This window comes from Dama dama, chromosome 29 (assembly GCF_033118175.1).
Source record: "Dama dama isolate Ldn47 chromosome 29, ASM3311817v1, whole genome shotgun sequence".
NCBI classification, from domain to species: Eukaryota; Metazoa; Chordata; class Mammalia; order Artiodactyla; family Cervidae; genus Dama; species Dama dama.
This window is the reverse complement of record NC_083709.1, coordinates 51,427,768-51,442,200: the sequence shown is the minus strand read 5'-3', so window position 1 is coordinate 51,442,200 and position 14,433 is coordinate 51,427,768. Positions and strand designations below refer to the sequence as shown.

General features: G+C 40.9%; 1 protein-coding gene across 8 annotated transcripts in view; it reads left to right on the top strand.

The window, feature by feature from the left end:
• KANK1 (KN motif and ankyrin repeat domains 1) overlaps positions 1-14,433 on the top strand; it is a 210,807-nt gene that overhangs the window by 151,766 nt on the left and 44,608 nt on the right. The window contains exon 1 of one of the 8 annotated variants that reach the window (XM_061132736.1): positions 5,424-5,610. The exons of 5 other annotated variants lie outside the window; for them this stretch is intronic. In XM_061132736.1, the coding sequence (XP_060988719.1) occupies positions 5,484-5,610 (127 nt within the window). In that variant the 5' untranslated portion in view covers positions 5,424-5,483. Of the gene's footprint in view, positions 1-5,423; positions 5,611-14,433 lie in introns of those variants that run through there. 2 more of the 8 variants (XM_061132742.1, XM_061132735.1) reach the window with 2 other exon arrangements.

The window sequence follows — 14,433 nt, the reverse complement described above, 5'->3', positions numbered from 1 at the left end:
AGGAGACCCATCTCCTACATTAACCATGAATTATGGGGCAGGACTATTTCTCCATGTGTAAAACATCAGTAAGTATGTGCAGGGTTAGAACCAATGAGAGCATCAGAAACATGCCTACATGTGTTGTGTAAGCTGTAAAACATCAGGAGGAAAAGGAGGAGACCTCTGAAATGGGCCTACTCACCCCCTATGAGACTTTGTGTCAGCAATCCCAGCTACAAGCATCCCCTCTAACAAGATACTACAGCTTGCCCCAGATCAAACCCAAATAAACTCAATTGTTAATTATGGAACAACTGATCTTAATCCGTTCATTCTTCTTCCTGTCCTTTCTGCTGCTCGACTTCTCAAGACATTTAGAGATTCTGCTTAGGATTGCTGTCAATCCCTAACATTTAATGAACTCTCAGTATTACCATGGTACCCAAGATGCCTTGCCTGCATTATTATACTTAATTATCACTGTAATCCTATGAAAGTATGTGTTATCATCACTGCCACCATCACCACTGTTGCCCCTATATCATAGCACAGAGAAGCTCAGTAACTTACCTAAGTGAAGAAAGAAAAGTCAGGATTATTACTTGTTTCTCTAGTCAAATATTTGATAAGGGCAGAAATCAAAACACTGTGAAGTTTCTTGAGAGTTTTGAGTGGGTTTCAATCCCCCCATGATGCTATCATCTCCTTTCCCTCTCCTGCCCCTAATTCTTTTCACACACTCAGAGAAAGGGGGCTTGAAGTTGTTCTCCAAAACACTCTGGTATCTCTGGCAAAATTCTATATTCAGGGGTTTAGATACTTACCCCAAATGACCCTAATGCCTTTCCAACTTGATTTGTCCTGGAGTATCACTTTTCCTTTGTTCCTAAAGTCTGATGATACAGTTATAACCTTCCTTCCTCACTTGGTAGCCTGCCTAGCAGGTCTAAGGACTGAGTCTGAAAGCAAAGAAAAACTCTCTGATTTGTGACTTCTGGGGTGTCAGGGCATGACTTGTTATTGCAGACAGGTGTCTGGACCAGGCAACAGAAGGTCTTTGTATATTCTAGTCACCATGGCCTCTTTAAGCCTGTAAACAAATCTGATTAGAGACTTAAGTCACACATACCTTTATTTTATATATGCATATATGTATATAAATATGTGTGTATATATATACACACAGATACATGTGCATGAATAAACTGTATATACATATATGTGTGTATATGTGCACACATACACACACACATACATATACGTGTGTGTATGTGTATGTACACACACACACATATATATATGAAACTCATTAGGAAAAATTTTATAATATAGAAGCTTAGTATTTTCCAAAAAATAAAGCAAGAACTACTGGTAATACCACCACTCCAAAATAAATGTTTTGCTTGTTTTGCATATAGCCTTTATTTTTTTCTTTTCTAAAATTTTATTTTACTTTTTAAAAACAGTTTATTGGCGTATAGTTAATTTACAATGTTGTGTTTAATTTCAGGTGCACAGTAAAGTGATTTAGTTATTTGCTGTTTAGTCACTAATATATCGATTCTTTTTTAGATTCTTTTCCCATATAGGCCATTACAAATTATGGAGTAGAGTTCCCTATGCTATACAGTAGGTCCTTATTAGTTATCTCTTTTATATATAGTAATGTGTATATGTCAATCCCAGTCTCCCAATTTATCCCCTCTCACCCCTGACCCCCATAACCATAAGTTTGTTTTTTATATCTGTGACTCTTTCTGTTTCATAAATATGTTCATATGTACCATTTTTTAAGATTCTACTTAAAAGTGATATCATATGATATTTGTCTGTCTCTCTCTGACTGACTTCACTCAGTATGACAATCTCTTGGTCCATTCATGTTGCTGCAAATGGCATTATTTCATTTTATAAATTTTATATATTTCATAGTTGAAATTATACTTATAAGAATTTGTACATTTCTTTTCTCACTTTGTATTACAGAAGAAATACCTAGCCATTGTAAAAAAAAAACAAAAAAAGCCAAACTCAATACAAAAACGTATGTGAGTTATAAATACACTTTTTGAAATGTAGTTAACTTAAGAACATTTACAGACTCAGATTTAAGATGGGATAAAGAGAGCTTTATGGTAGCTAATAAAGGCTGGTGACTGATCTTTCCCATGAGAAAAAAAAACTGCATTATTTGGATAGTTTAGTAGAGTGTTAAGTGTGAAGTAAATACATGTTTTATTCATTTTCAAAAATAAAGTATAATATTAAATATGCTTTCCTAAACTATACTTCCCCTAGATGTGTTATGCCCCAAAGAGCATATATTCCTTCCTACCCCCTCCCCCTGAAAAATCACTGCTTTGGGCCCCTCAGAACATGAACAGAAATCCCATGTGAGGATGGAGTCAGAACACTGGCGAAAGAAACACTTTTCATGGTCTGAGGAATATAGCAGATGCAAAAGAAGACAACTGAGAAAAGCACAACCTCGTTACACTGTGCCGTTGCTGCAAGACACACCTGAAGACTGATCATCCCATGTTCACATCCCTGTCTAGAGTTTAAATTGGATAAGGGACCATTCACAAGTCATTTTACACTCTCATTCCCCACTGAGTCCTTCAGTTAGATTGGGTAAAAAGTATTGATCTTTTAAAAATTGAAGTAGGCTTCCCTAGTGACTCAGATGGCAAAGAATCTGCCTGCAATGCAGGAGACCCAGGTTTGATTCCTGGGTTGAGAAGATCCCCTGGAGAAAGGAATGGCAACCCACTCCAGTATTCTTGCCTGGGAAATCCCATGGACAGAGGAGCCTGGTAGGCTTAGGTCCACGGGGTTGCACAGAGTCAGACACAACCAAGCAACTAACACATAGCTTATCTACAATGTTAATTTCTGGTACAGCAAAGTGATTCAATTATACCTATATGTACATTCTTTTTTTATATTCTTTTCCATTATGATTTATCATAGGATATTAACTATAATTCCCTGTGTTATACAGCAGGACCTTGTTTATCTATTCTATATATAATAGTTTGCTTCTACTTGTGCCAAACTCCCACTCCATCCCCCAACCCCCTCCCCCTTATAAGAGTGGTTAATTAATACTGTAACTTATAAAATGTATTACTGTACATTTCAGACATTAAAACATATGTAAAGGTTATATAACAGGCATTCATGTACATACCATCTAAGCCTAAGAAATAAGCTTTACCAGTACATGGCATGTATTGAGCACTTCAGTTCAGTTCAGTTCAGTCGTTCAGTCGTGTCCGACTCTTTGCGACCCCATGAATCACAGCACGCCAGGCCTCTCTGTCCATCACAAACTCCCAGAGTTTACTCAAACTCATGCTCATCAAGTCGGTGATGCCATCCAACCATCCCATCCTCTGTCGCCCCCTTCTCCTCCTGCCCCCAATCCCTCCCAGCATCAGGGTCTTTTCCAGTGAGTCAACTCTTTGCATGAGGTGGCCAAAGTATTGGAGTTTCAGCTTCAGCATCAGTCCTTCCAATGAACACCCAGGACTGATCTCCTTTAGGATGGACTGGTTGGATCTCCTTGCAGTCCAAGGGACTCTCAAGAGTCTTCTCCAACACCACAGTTCAAAAGCATCAATTTTTCGGCGCTCAGCTTTCTTCACAGTCCAACTCTCACATCCATACATGACCACTGAAAAAACCATAGCCTTGACCAGATGGACCTTTGTTGGCAAACTAATGTCTCTGCTTTTTAATATGCTATCTAGGTTGGTCATAACTTTCCTTCCGAGGAGTAAGCGTCTTTTAATTTCATGGCTGCAGTCACCATCTGCAGTGATTTTGAGCACTTATGATGTGCCAAACATTGTTCTGGGCCCTGGGGATAGAGCAAGGAACAAAATATGCAGAAACCCCTGCCTTTAGGAATCTTACATTAGTAGAAGTTGAAGTCTCCATGTGAACAGAGTATCCAGATAAAAGAGTCATTCTTACACTATTAAAGAACTCTTTATTTATCTGAAATTCAAATTTAACTGGGTGTCCTCTTATTTGCTAAACCTGGCAGACTTACTTGTAAAGCCCTTCCAGATTCATCTTCCTTCTTACTGCCCACCCCCTCATTATCAATTGTTTGTCATAATTTTATGTCTTTTTCACCAGATCCTTCATCCTACTTCTGTTGATTGGTTCAGTTTTGTTTTTATTAATTTAAAGCATTTTATTATGGTATTACTGCTACTGCTACTGCTAAGTCACTTCAGTCGTGTCTGACTCTGTGCAACCCCATCCCTGGGATTCTCCAGGCAAGAACACTGGAGTGGGTTGCCATTTCCTTCTCCAGTGCATAAAAGTGAGAAGTGAAAGTGAAATCACTCAGTCATGTCTGATTCTTTGCTACCCCATGGACTGCAGCCTACCACGTTCCTCCATCCATAGGATTTTCCAGGCAAGAGTACTGGAGTGGGGTGCCATAATGTCATTTGTTAATGTAATGAGGTATGAACATCATAAATTATTCATGACTAACTGTTCTCTTTATAGCCAAGTAGGAAGTAAATGGGAGTCATTGGTTAGAAAAATTGGTGTATTTCTGCAGAATCTAGGGATAGGGACAGTCTGCTTTTTCCTGTTTTCCCATCATATTGTAAACAGTGTACTGATTGATGCCTCTCTGAACACTAATTAATGTTGTGAAACTTTAATTAGAGTTTAGAGTCTCTTTGGAAGTCAAATAACAAGTGACTTATTTGTCAGATAAAGATAATAATACTTGTCCTGCCTTCTTTACGGGATTGTTATGAAGAAAAAAATAAAACAATAACCGTCAAAACACTTTTTAAGATGTAAAGTGCTGGTCAGAAGTCAGGAGAAATCACCATCCTCCTTGTCCTGCTATCTCTGTCATGATCTAATAAACACCTGCTCAGGTGCCGTGTGCCAGGCTCTGTCAGATGCTGGGATGTTTGGGAAAGAACTTAATTATTGTCTTGTATCTGACAGTTAAATGAAATAGGTATATGAGCCTTAGTGAATGACTTTTTATGCTTGCCATCACCATTTGTATTTTTTCTAATACTTACCTTTGCTAGTCTATTACATTTTCTCCCCTCTTGCTATTCTCTTTCACAGCCTAAACATGTATATTTTCCCAGACAGATACATATTTATTCATCCAATATACTTATTGAACTGCATTAACCATTTGGTTCTCATTTTAAATTAAATAACTTGCATAAAAATATTTAATTTAAAATGTTTAAATAACTTTCATAAAATCTTGTTACCTCGTCAGTTATTTGGCTCCAAGTTTTGTCTCCATGCTGATGTTAAATGAGGTGCAAAGGCCACAGATAAGACCTGGTCAATCAGAGAGAGTCAAAGTCTCATGGCAGAGAAGGTAGACTGCTATGGTGCAGTGCAGCCTACTTTCCGTTGTGTAAATATTTTTTCTGGGCAGGAGCATTTCTCAAACAGAACTCTGAGCGCACTGCGGTGAACCTGACAGCAGGGATATGAATGCTGTTTGTCAAGAACAAGACCAATTTGCACTGACTGGTCTGGCTGGAGGGGCCCTGGTGTTTTCCAAGACCATCTGTAAAGAATGTCAGAGAGCATGGCAGAGGTGGTGTGTTTGTGGTGGTGAGTCAGACCTGACCTCTGTGTTTGTATTACACCAAAGACAGAGGGTGAGCTGAAGAGAAACTGGGGCTGTTTTAATTTGTGGGCACCTTTCTTGACTTTCCGGGGTCTCCTGATGCAATCTGCAAGAGGATTAAATGCATGTTCCCTTAAATGGTGTGTTCAGTGGTTATCAGGAGAGCTGAGAGGGTAACAGAATTGCCCAACATAAAAACATATGTAAGAGCTAGCCAGGATTTTGATCTCTTCTGTTCAGTCTCCCTTTTATGTTCAGATGACAAAACATGACTTGCCCCCATGGCTAACCCAGAAATTGAAAGTAGAGAGTCATTTTTCTTTGTTTGAGGCATTCTGTTGACACTAAAAATCAGAAGTGTAGTATCTATGAAGATCTAATTGAACAGATCAATGGGAAAGTATATATTTCAGAAAACTACATAAAACCCAAAAGTAGATGATTATAAATAACATGTCTCTCCTGACAGGGATTATTTTTTTCCTTAGTGTGAATTGTTCTATAGAGCCAAATGACCAAGTGTATTCTAATACCATATACATATATATGTATATATATATATACATAAATTATATTTGTATATTTAGTACCTCATGCAGTTTCACCCTTTATTTGATGTGTTTAATAACTGGATTTAATTAGATTATCAATTCAACTTCAAATGAAACTGTTAGTTAGTTAACTGAAGGCTAATTCCACACTGAATTTCTAAGTGAAATAATTTATTTTCTTATAGTGATGGCATGTGGGAAGATAGTTATTTTTTTAAGTAAGAAGTATTTACATTTGAATTTCCTAAGTGTTAAAATGCCAAGACCACCTACAAACAGGGACCCTGGGTTTTAGAGTCTTGCTTGTCTGGTTAATCAGGACCCCAGAATTCATCCAGCCCCAAAGAGGCTCTGAAGAGTCTCTCCCTTGTCAGGGCTTGCCTGTTTTATAAACTTCCAAGGCTTTGGTCTTAAGCTGTAGCCAGCTTTACCTTATAATATTTTTGCTTCAAACCGTGAGCGAGTCATAATGGGTTAAGCATCAGATTTCAGACAGGTGATTAGCTCTCTGGCTAAGCCGAGGAAGGATGACTTATCGGACTCCTACTAGTCCTAGGTCTTGAGCAAAGGTACCCTTCTGTTGTCGATTTCTGCCTAGGTGCTCCGTGGGTGCCAGCAAGAAAGAAAAAGGCACAAAATCCCAACAGGGAGTTTTCGCTATGTTAAGAACTTGAGCTCTTGCTATCTTTTGGTGATTGCATAGGGAGGCACAGGATTACAACAACAGCCCTTCTACAGGGATTTGAATATTCTGTACCCTGCTCATCTGCCAGCTTCCCGTTGTGAGTATCAGCATTTGTTTCTGATTATACACTTCCCCTCTTTCTGGAAGAACTTTGGGTAGGCTAGTTGAGCCCATCAACTTCCTTCTTCCTCTGTACGGGATAATTCTTGTTCATCTCCTTTGTGTAATTTCTAAGAAAGCTTTGAATGCGCTTGGAGGAAAATGAGTGACTAAAGCTCACTTTCTGCTTTGGGGACCTTTTCTATAAAAGGCTGTTTAATTTTATCTGGCATGAAAAATAATTAGTGGTGTTCTCACATTCACGGAAATAATGCATTCTTGCTCTTTTCTGGCAGTGTGTTTTAAAATGGCATTGAGTGGACTTTCTCTAATGAAAACCTCAAAGAAGAACCAACCGGGAAATGAGCCTTGATAAGATTCATTCAAACAGTTGTAGAAGTTCTAAGTCCAAAAAAAGTGATGATTCTGTTTTTCCTCTCTTGGCTGCCCTGTTAGATATTTTTGGAGTGTGCTATAACTGATTTACTCATTTCCATATGCTTTAGGAAAAGTATGTTCATGTTTTAGAGAATAAGCCTGGTTCTATTTTTGGGTTGCAGTTCTTTATTAAGGCTGAAAACAAGAAAAGTGTTTGAAATATGCAGCCCGCTTGTATATATAGCATCAGTGATCTCATCTGGCCATTCTATATGGACAAGTGATCTCACAACTTAAAAATAAGTATGTAGCTGTTTTGAGGATCTTTTAAAATAGAGACCAGATTTCTAATCCGAGTAGTTCTTGGAGCAAGCCATGGCTGAAAATGAAGATAAAATAATATTCTATAATATTAGAAGGCTTTTCTAACCAACAGAATGAAAAGCAGAACTATAGACATGAGGGAGAACTGGGCCAAGAAACAAATTGTTGGATTCATGAGATTTGTTCTTATTCTGAAAGTTAAATCTTTGTACTCTTACACTGTCTTGTTTGTGACAAGCCAGATTTGAGTAGTTCGTGACGTTTCTATCAGCTGGATAAGAGGTTGTGGACATGACTACATTTCATCATATAAACCTTTATTTAGAGGAGCTGATGCTAGAGTAATGGTTTATGAAAGCAGTTTTATTATTTATAGCTCTTTTTATTAATCACAAGTCCTAAATTTATTTTAGTTCCTTTTTTGTGATTTTGTTTGATTGGAACAGTTCTCTCTCCAAGGGATCTTATGCATTTTGGACATGGTCGCTGTTAGATAGAATCAAGTGCTAGTCATGGGATTTTTCTGAATTTAGTCTCACAATGTTTGGTTTAGTTGATAAGTTCCATCAACTTCGCAAATAACTTTGTGAAAACATTGATTCAGCTTGTACTGCCAAAATTTCCCTGTCCACTTTCTGAGTCCCCTTTTTCTTACATTGATATGTTAGCTGAAGGCATTTCAAGTGTTCTATACAGCAGGCACATTTAAGAATCTCTTGAAAGAAAAGGGGAGAATATTCCTGGATTAGAAATATAAGTGAGTGACAGAGGGGATATTTCTGATAATTCGTAAGCCCGGCTGCTTAATATCTTTAAAGCCTTAGTCACACACATCAGTTCTTATATTTTTCTAACTAAAACATAAAAAAGTTCACTCTCCCTCTGCTCTCAGTGTCCTCCTTATCTTGGTGGATACTCAGAGAGGGTATCCACCAAGAAACTTTCCTTTTCCCTAGCATTTTAGACTGATTGACCAGGATGCTTCATTCAAATCAGGACCACCCCCTGGAAATGTTTCTTGAGGCAGCCCATTTGGCATGTTCCCTCCAACTGTGAGACAAAGACTGATTTGTCTTCCCATGACCTGGAGGAGCAGGTTGAAGTACCTAATGGCTTCATGCAGCATGTCCCCTAGCCGGTACTCTGCCTCTTCAGGTGGTGAGTCAGCCTGATGATGCACTGATTTTTATAGCACGGCAGGGTGGAGACCTGGAAGTCCATAGGCCAGTCAGGGAGGAGGGAATGGTTCGCATGTCAAACCATTCCAACAATGCAGCTTACAGGAAAAGATTGCAAAATTCCGAAGCCCTGTGCCACCAGATTTTTCCATTAGCACCACACTTCATACAGCTTTCAGCTCTGCCACAGAGACAGCTGTTTGGCAGTGTGAGGGGAAACAGTCATATCCCATCATAGCTCTGTGGTCGGTTACCTGTCACCCTGTCCTGTAAGGAATCCCAGCAGTTGTGAGTATTGCCTTCTACGTGCTCATATAACGAGCTGCGGATTCTCTGAAGGTGGTGCTTGGACATTTGGGCACTAGAAAACAGCCTCTGGAACTTACACCACCCCAGGATACTGATTTTAAATGAAGAAATCCAAGACAGAAAAGCTTCCAGAAAGGTAAAGGGGGCTTAGATCTGGGGGCTTTTCCTCTAAGGTATTATCTTTTGGTTTTCTGTCCTCTATACACTTTGATGATGAAAAGGTAGGCTTTCCAAATCGTGGTCAATTGAAATGAGCATGGTATGGTTTGGGAATTACCAGAAAGAATGATGCAAAGCTCAGTAGAAATGATTCAGTTCAGTTAGTTCATTCATTCAGTAGCTCACTTTTATATGACTATACAGAAATATACTTGGCAGAGGGCGCCTGTTTCCCTTCTTTGTGTAAGGACCAACACTGAGGTTCTGTGAAAATTGGTCTGTCTTTTGCCTTATTCTCACTACTTAGTGATTTTGTTTTATTAAGGATAGCTGGCAAGATTAAGGATCTTTGAGCTTTCTAATACTTTTGTTATTTTTTCTGTCTCTCCAAACATTTTAGCTTTCAGTAACTTTAATCTCTGTTTTCTGCTCTGCACTCAGAGCCTTTGTGTTTGGCCTTATTTTGAAAAATCATAGTCTATTTCTGTTTCTTCAGTCATGGTGCCTGAAGAAATCATGGTTGGCCTTCTCAGGCCTCCCTGACTCCAGGTAGTAAGAGAATAGCTCTGTCCAAAGTCATGTGAAAGAAGCAGAGGCTTGTCCACCATCCCAGCTGCTACCTATCCTGTTCCCCTCTTAGTGGTGTTGCCCAAAGCACTGTTCTCTTGACCTGGCTGTCTTTCTCATAATTGTTCATATGAACCCTTCTTATGCTTCAAGTCCTGCTTTCTGTCTCACCTCTTCCAACAAGTGTCCTCAGATACTCCCAGTGTGAATTCACCCCTTCCTCTTCTTTATTCCTGGAGAGCTTTGTATTCTGTTCAATAGTCGCCATCACTCTTTTTTATGTAAGAGTTGTGGTTGTGTCTCACTAATCTGTACCTTTGAGGTCTTAAGAGGAGGATTCATGTCATCTTCATCCTGGTATGATGGTATGCCCATCGTGGCTTGCAATATACCCAAAATAGCCAGTGTTCAACCAACAAAGGTTTACAGCCCACCTCCTTGGTGCTGCCTTAACACTGGGCAGCTAATAGAGTAAGATACAGGCATACTGCCTGCTTAGGAATCTGAGGTGAAGTTGAGCCCTGCCAGTTGCCATTCTTAAATTGTCATATGCTGGGCAGTCTTCTCCCAGCCTGTTCACCTGGGTAGTTCCCTGTCATGAACAGGTGGCTTTCACTCTGTCACATATACTCACTTGCATTCTTCCTTCCCGTACCTCAAATCTAAGTGGAAGTTAATAGTATCTTCATTTTCTCCATCATGTCCCCTAAGATAGGCCTAAAATGGTATTGTCTGTTAAATGCCTTGGGTTCAGGTACACCGTGGTCATCCAGAGAGGAATATTGTCACAGGCTGTTTGGGAAGCTCTTTCTAGCTCCCTTGACCTCTCTGTTTCTTTCTCTGTTAACAATCCAACCAGAGTGAGGAGGGCTTCCAATCAATTCCTTTTGCGTATTAGCTACTCCGGTTTGGTGCATTGGTTGAAATTGGATGAGAACCTGAGCTAGTAACCTCTAAGATGGGAGTGTGGCCACTGGTCTACCTTCTTTCTCACCCACAGTTTTTTTTTTTTTTGAAAGGTCTCTACAGATCTATCACCTCTTTTACATGGAAGGAAATAAACTGTCCTTGCTGCTTCATCATTTTACAGCCTTTATAGCCTCTGTGGTAATTTCATTTAAAGTTTTAAATCTTTTAGTTTCAAGCCCCAGTTCATTTTGTCATTTGGCTTTTTAAAATGTTGATTTCAAACCTTGGAGGAAAATATATTGTGAGGAAGTCTCTAGTTTAAATTTGATGAAATTAATAATCATAAGGCAACCCAAACCATAAAGAAAGCCTAATGTGTAGATCAGTCCTGGGTGTTCATTGGAAGGACTGATGCTGAAGCTGAAACTCCAATACTTTGGCCACCTCATGCAAAGAGTTGACTCATTGGAAAAGACCCTGATGCTGGGAGGGATTGGGGGCAGGAGGAGAAGGGGATGACAGAGGATGAGATGGCTGGATGGCATCACCGACTCGATGGGCATGAGTTTGAGTAAACTCCAGGAGTTTGTGATGGACAGGGAGGCCTGGCGTGCTGCGATTCATGGGGTCACAAAGAGTCGGACACGACTGAACGACTGAACTGAACTGAACTGAATGTGTAGAAATTCAGTGTGACTCCAGACTTAAGCCTTAAATGTGTTTGGGGAAATGCACTTTGTTAGGTCAAGTTTGACAAAGACAAGATCCTTTTTTGGTCTTTTAGATTAGGCCCATCATACATGGCGTCCTCTTCCTAATTTCACTTTCCCAGCTGGAATCACACACCTCCACTAGGGCACACCCTTTTCATGTTGATTGTGGCCTCTCCTTGGAAAATCTCCCTGATAATAAGTTTTAGGTGCAGATCCTTCTAATCCAGGAAGCTAAAGGAGGAGTCCTCTTCCAACACCCAATGCTGTCCACACCTATGATGAGAAAGAGCTGTAAGTCCTTGCTAGACCTGTCCTAACCTTGTAATCCCCTTCAGGTCCTGTCAGCTCCCTCAGGCAAAGATGGAGATGGGTGGAGACGGAGCCCTGGTGATGAGGAAAGGAACTGCATACACTTTCTCAGTCACTGCAGTTCTCTTAGACACCCAGGTTTTAGTGTCACATCCCTTCACCAGTCTGGCAGGAAAGGATGATTAACACAGCATAATAAGGTATTTGAATTCTTTAGGGGTTGAGGGGAAGTCTCAAATATAGCAGAAATAATGCAGGCCCTCCATGAGCATGATAGCAGAGCACCTTGCTATCAACCTGTCTCTTTTTAGGATAAAGACTTATGGGTCTTTTCGCACATTAAGCATTTTTGCACATGAAGATTACCTGTGAGAGAAATGGCAGTAGGGATCCTAGGCTCTTGTTTTGGTTGTTGTCTTTGTATTTGTTTCAACGAGGACTCTAGCAATTTTAAATGAGAGGGAGAAAGCAGCTGGCCATCTGGGAAATGGGAAAAGGAAAGGGACAGAAACAGGATGAGATTGGATCCCAAATGGATATGGTGAAGTCCTTGCTTGGTATTAAACTGAGGCTTGGGAGTGCGTTCTACTTTACCAACCCAAGGTCTTGTTTTAATTTTAATTAATGGCCAAGATTTTTCCATTAAATAATTTCATATAAAAATACCAGTTTCTTCAACTCTTGAAACGTCTTTCTGGATCACTGAGTGTATGCTTCCACAGGGCCATAGTCACCCGGAGAGGACATGTGCCTTCTAGTCTCTCCCAAACCCCTCCAAACTCCTTCCTTTGCATTGTTAACCTGGCCGCTAAAGATATTTGAACTTGTGATCTGACCCTTGAGGCTACTTGAATTCCTTAAGGGGCTGCCCCCATTTTGACTGTCAGCTTCCTTTGAGCCAAGATGAAGAACACACTTAAGAACTTCAGAGTTCACAGCTGAGGTTCTCTTCCCTGGCCGTGGCATAGACTCCTCTGTGAAGCTTCTAAACTGCTGATGCCCCTGGCCCCACCCTGGGAGATTCTGATTCATCGGGGTGGAGATGGGGGGACAACTCAGCATTTTTGGAAACAGCCCCAGGTGCTTTGACTGTGCAGCAGGGTAGGGAACTTGAGGCATGGGGGTGTGCGCTCTGACAGCTTCCAGCCTTGGCACCTTCCCCTTGATTGGCAGAGCCGATGTTAGCATTGCCACCACCCTGGCCCAGAGTCCTGCCTCAGCTGTGAAATCAGGGCATGGGCTCAGAGTCCTTGACATTATCATACAGTTCTTTAAAAGGAAACAATCACTTCAAGTGTGGCTCCTCTGGAAGGAATCACATTGATCGAATGGGCCCTGGGCATCTGCAGTGCCGGGGGCACAACCTTGGTTGAATGAAGAAGACAGGGGCTCCCATAAGTTTGTAGGGATGTCAGATGTGTGTAAGAATCATATAGAGGAGAAAGCACGCTTCACTGAAAGCCTGGATGGAAGAGGTGACCCCACATAAGGATAAGGGAGAGCTTCCAACAGAACTGATACTTTATTTAGCTGGTCTTTGCAAACTGGGAAAATTTTTGTCTGCAAAGATTGAGAAGGGGATGGTGACACACCAGAAGAGGAAGGAACAAGCAGAAGTGGAGAAGTAGCATGTTCTTTCTCCTCCCCACCCTTCGGAAATGCCGGCTCCCTCCCCCTCACACTATTCTGTGCCCTCTCAGGGCTCCAGGGAAGAGTGCTCACTGTCCAGTGCTGTGGCATATTAACGCGTCAGTGGAGCAGCAGCATGGATGACATAAGCTGCATCATAGGGTTGCCTTGAAGATGAGATGAGTTCATACATGTACCAAGCCCTCAGACCAGTGCTGTCCAAAATAATTGTGCACAGTGGACAGTGAGGAAGGATGGGTGTAAGGAGGGCTTTATGAAACTGATGATTCACGGGCATTTGTCCTTTGTCTTTGGGATTGGAAGGGTGTTAAGAAGTTGGTAACAAGGAGAAAAGGAACACATTAGGGAGGAAGGTGAATTCAGGCTGTGTCAGGAAATACGCACCTTAAGTTGTCCAAAATGTAATCCACTGTTACTACTCAGTAGTTCATTTAGCTTTGGTTTTATCTCTAGACTAGGGGTCAGGTGCTCTGGGGAGAAGAGTCTTGATGCAGATAGCCTGTTACATAAGCATCAGAAGTACTGTGGGTACAGATATGCTTGGCTGCCATCCTGCACCACCATCCAGGGGAGAAGGACCGTTGGGACACTGCCCGCCAGCATGATGTCACAGAAACCTTTGTCTGCAGCCCATTTCCCTTCTCACAGGGAGTCACTTTTGCTGGCTACTGTCCACCTGTCAGAGGAAAAGCCTTGAGTACATCTTCATCCTCCCAGATCGCATTCAGTGGCTTCTTTTGTATATAAATTAAGGGAGAGTAGAGACAGGCAGATGTGTCTTTCTCCCGACAGCAGGAACCTTTGTGACTGACACTTTTCAGGCAGAAGGAGCTCCTATTTTTAATTCTTCTCCCATCCCAACCTGTGTCATCCTTGATAAAGTGAAAGTGAAGTCACTCAGTTGTCTCCGACTCTTTGCGACTCCATGGACTATAGCCCACCAGGCTTCTCCATCCATGGAATTTTCTAGGCAAGA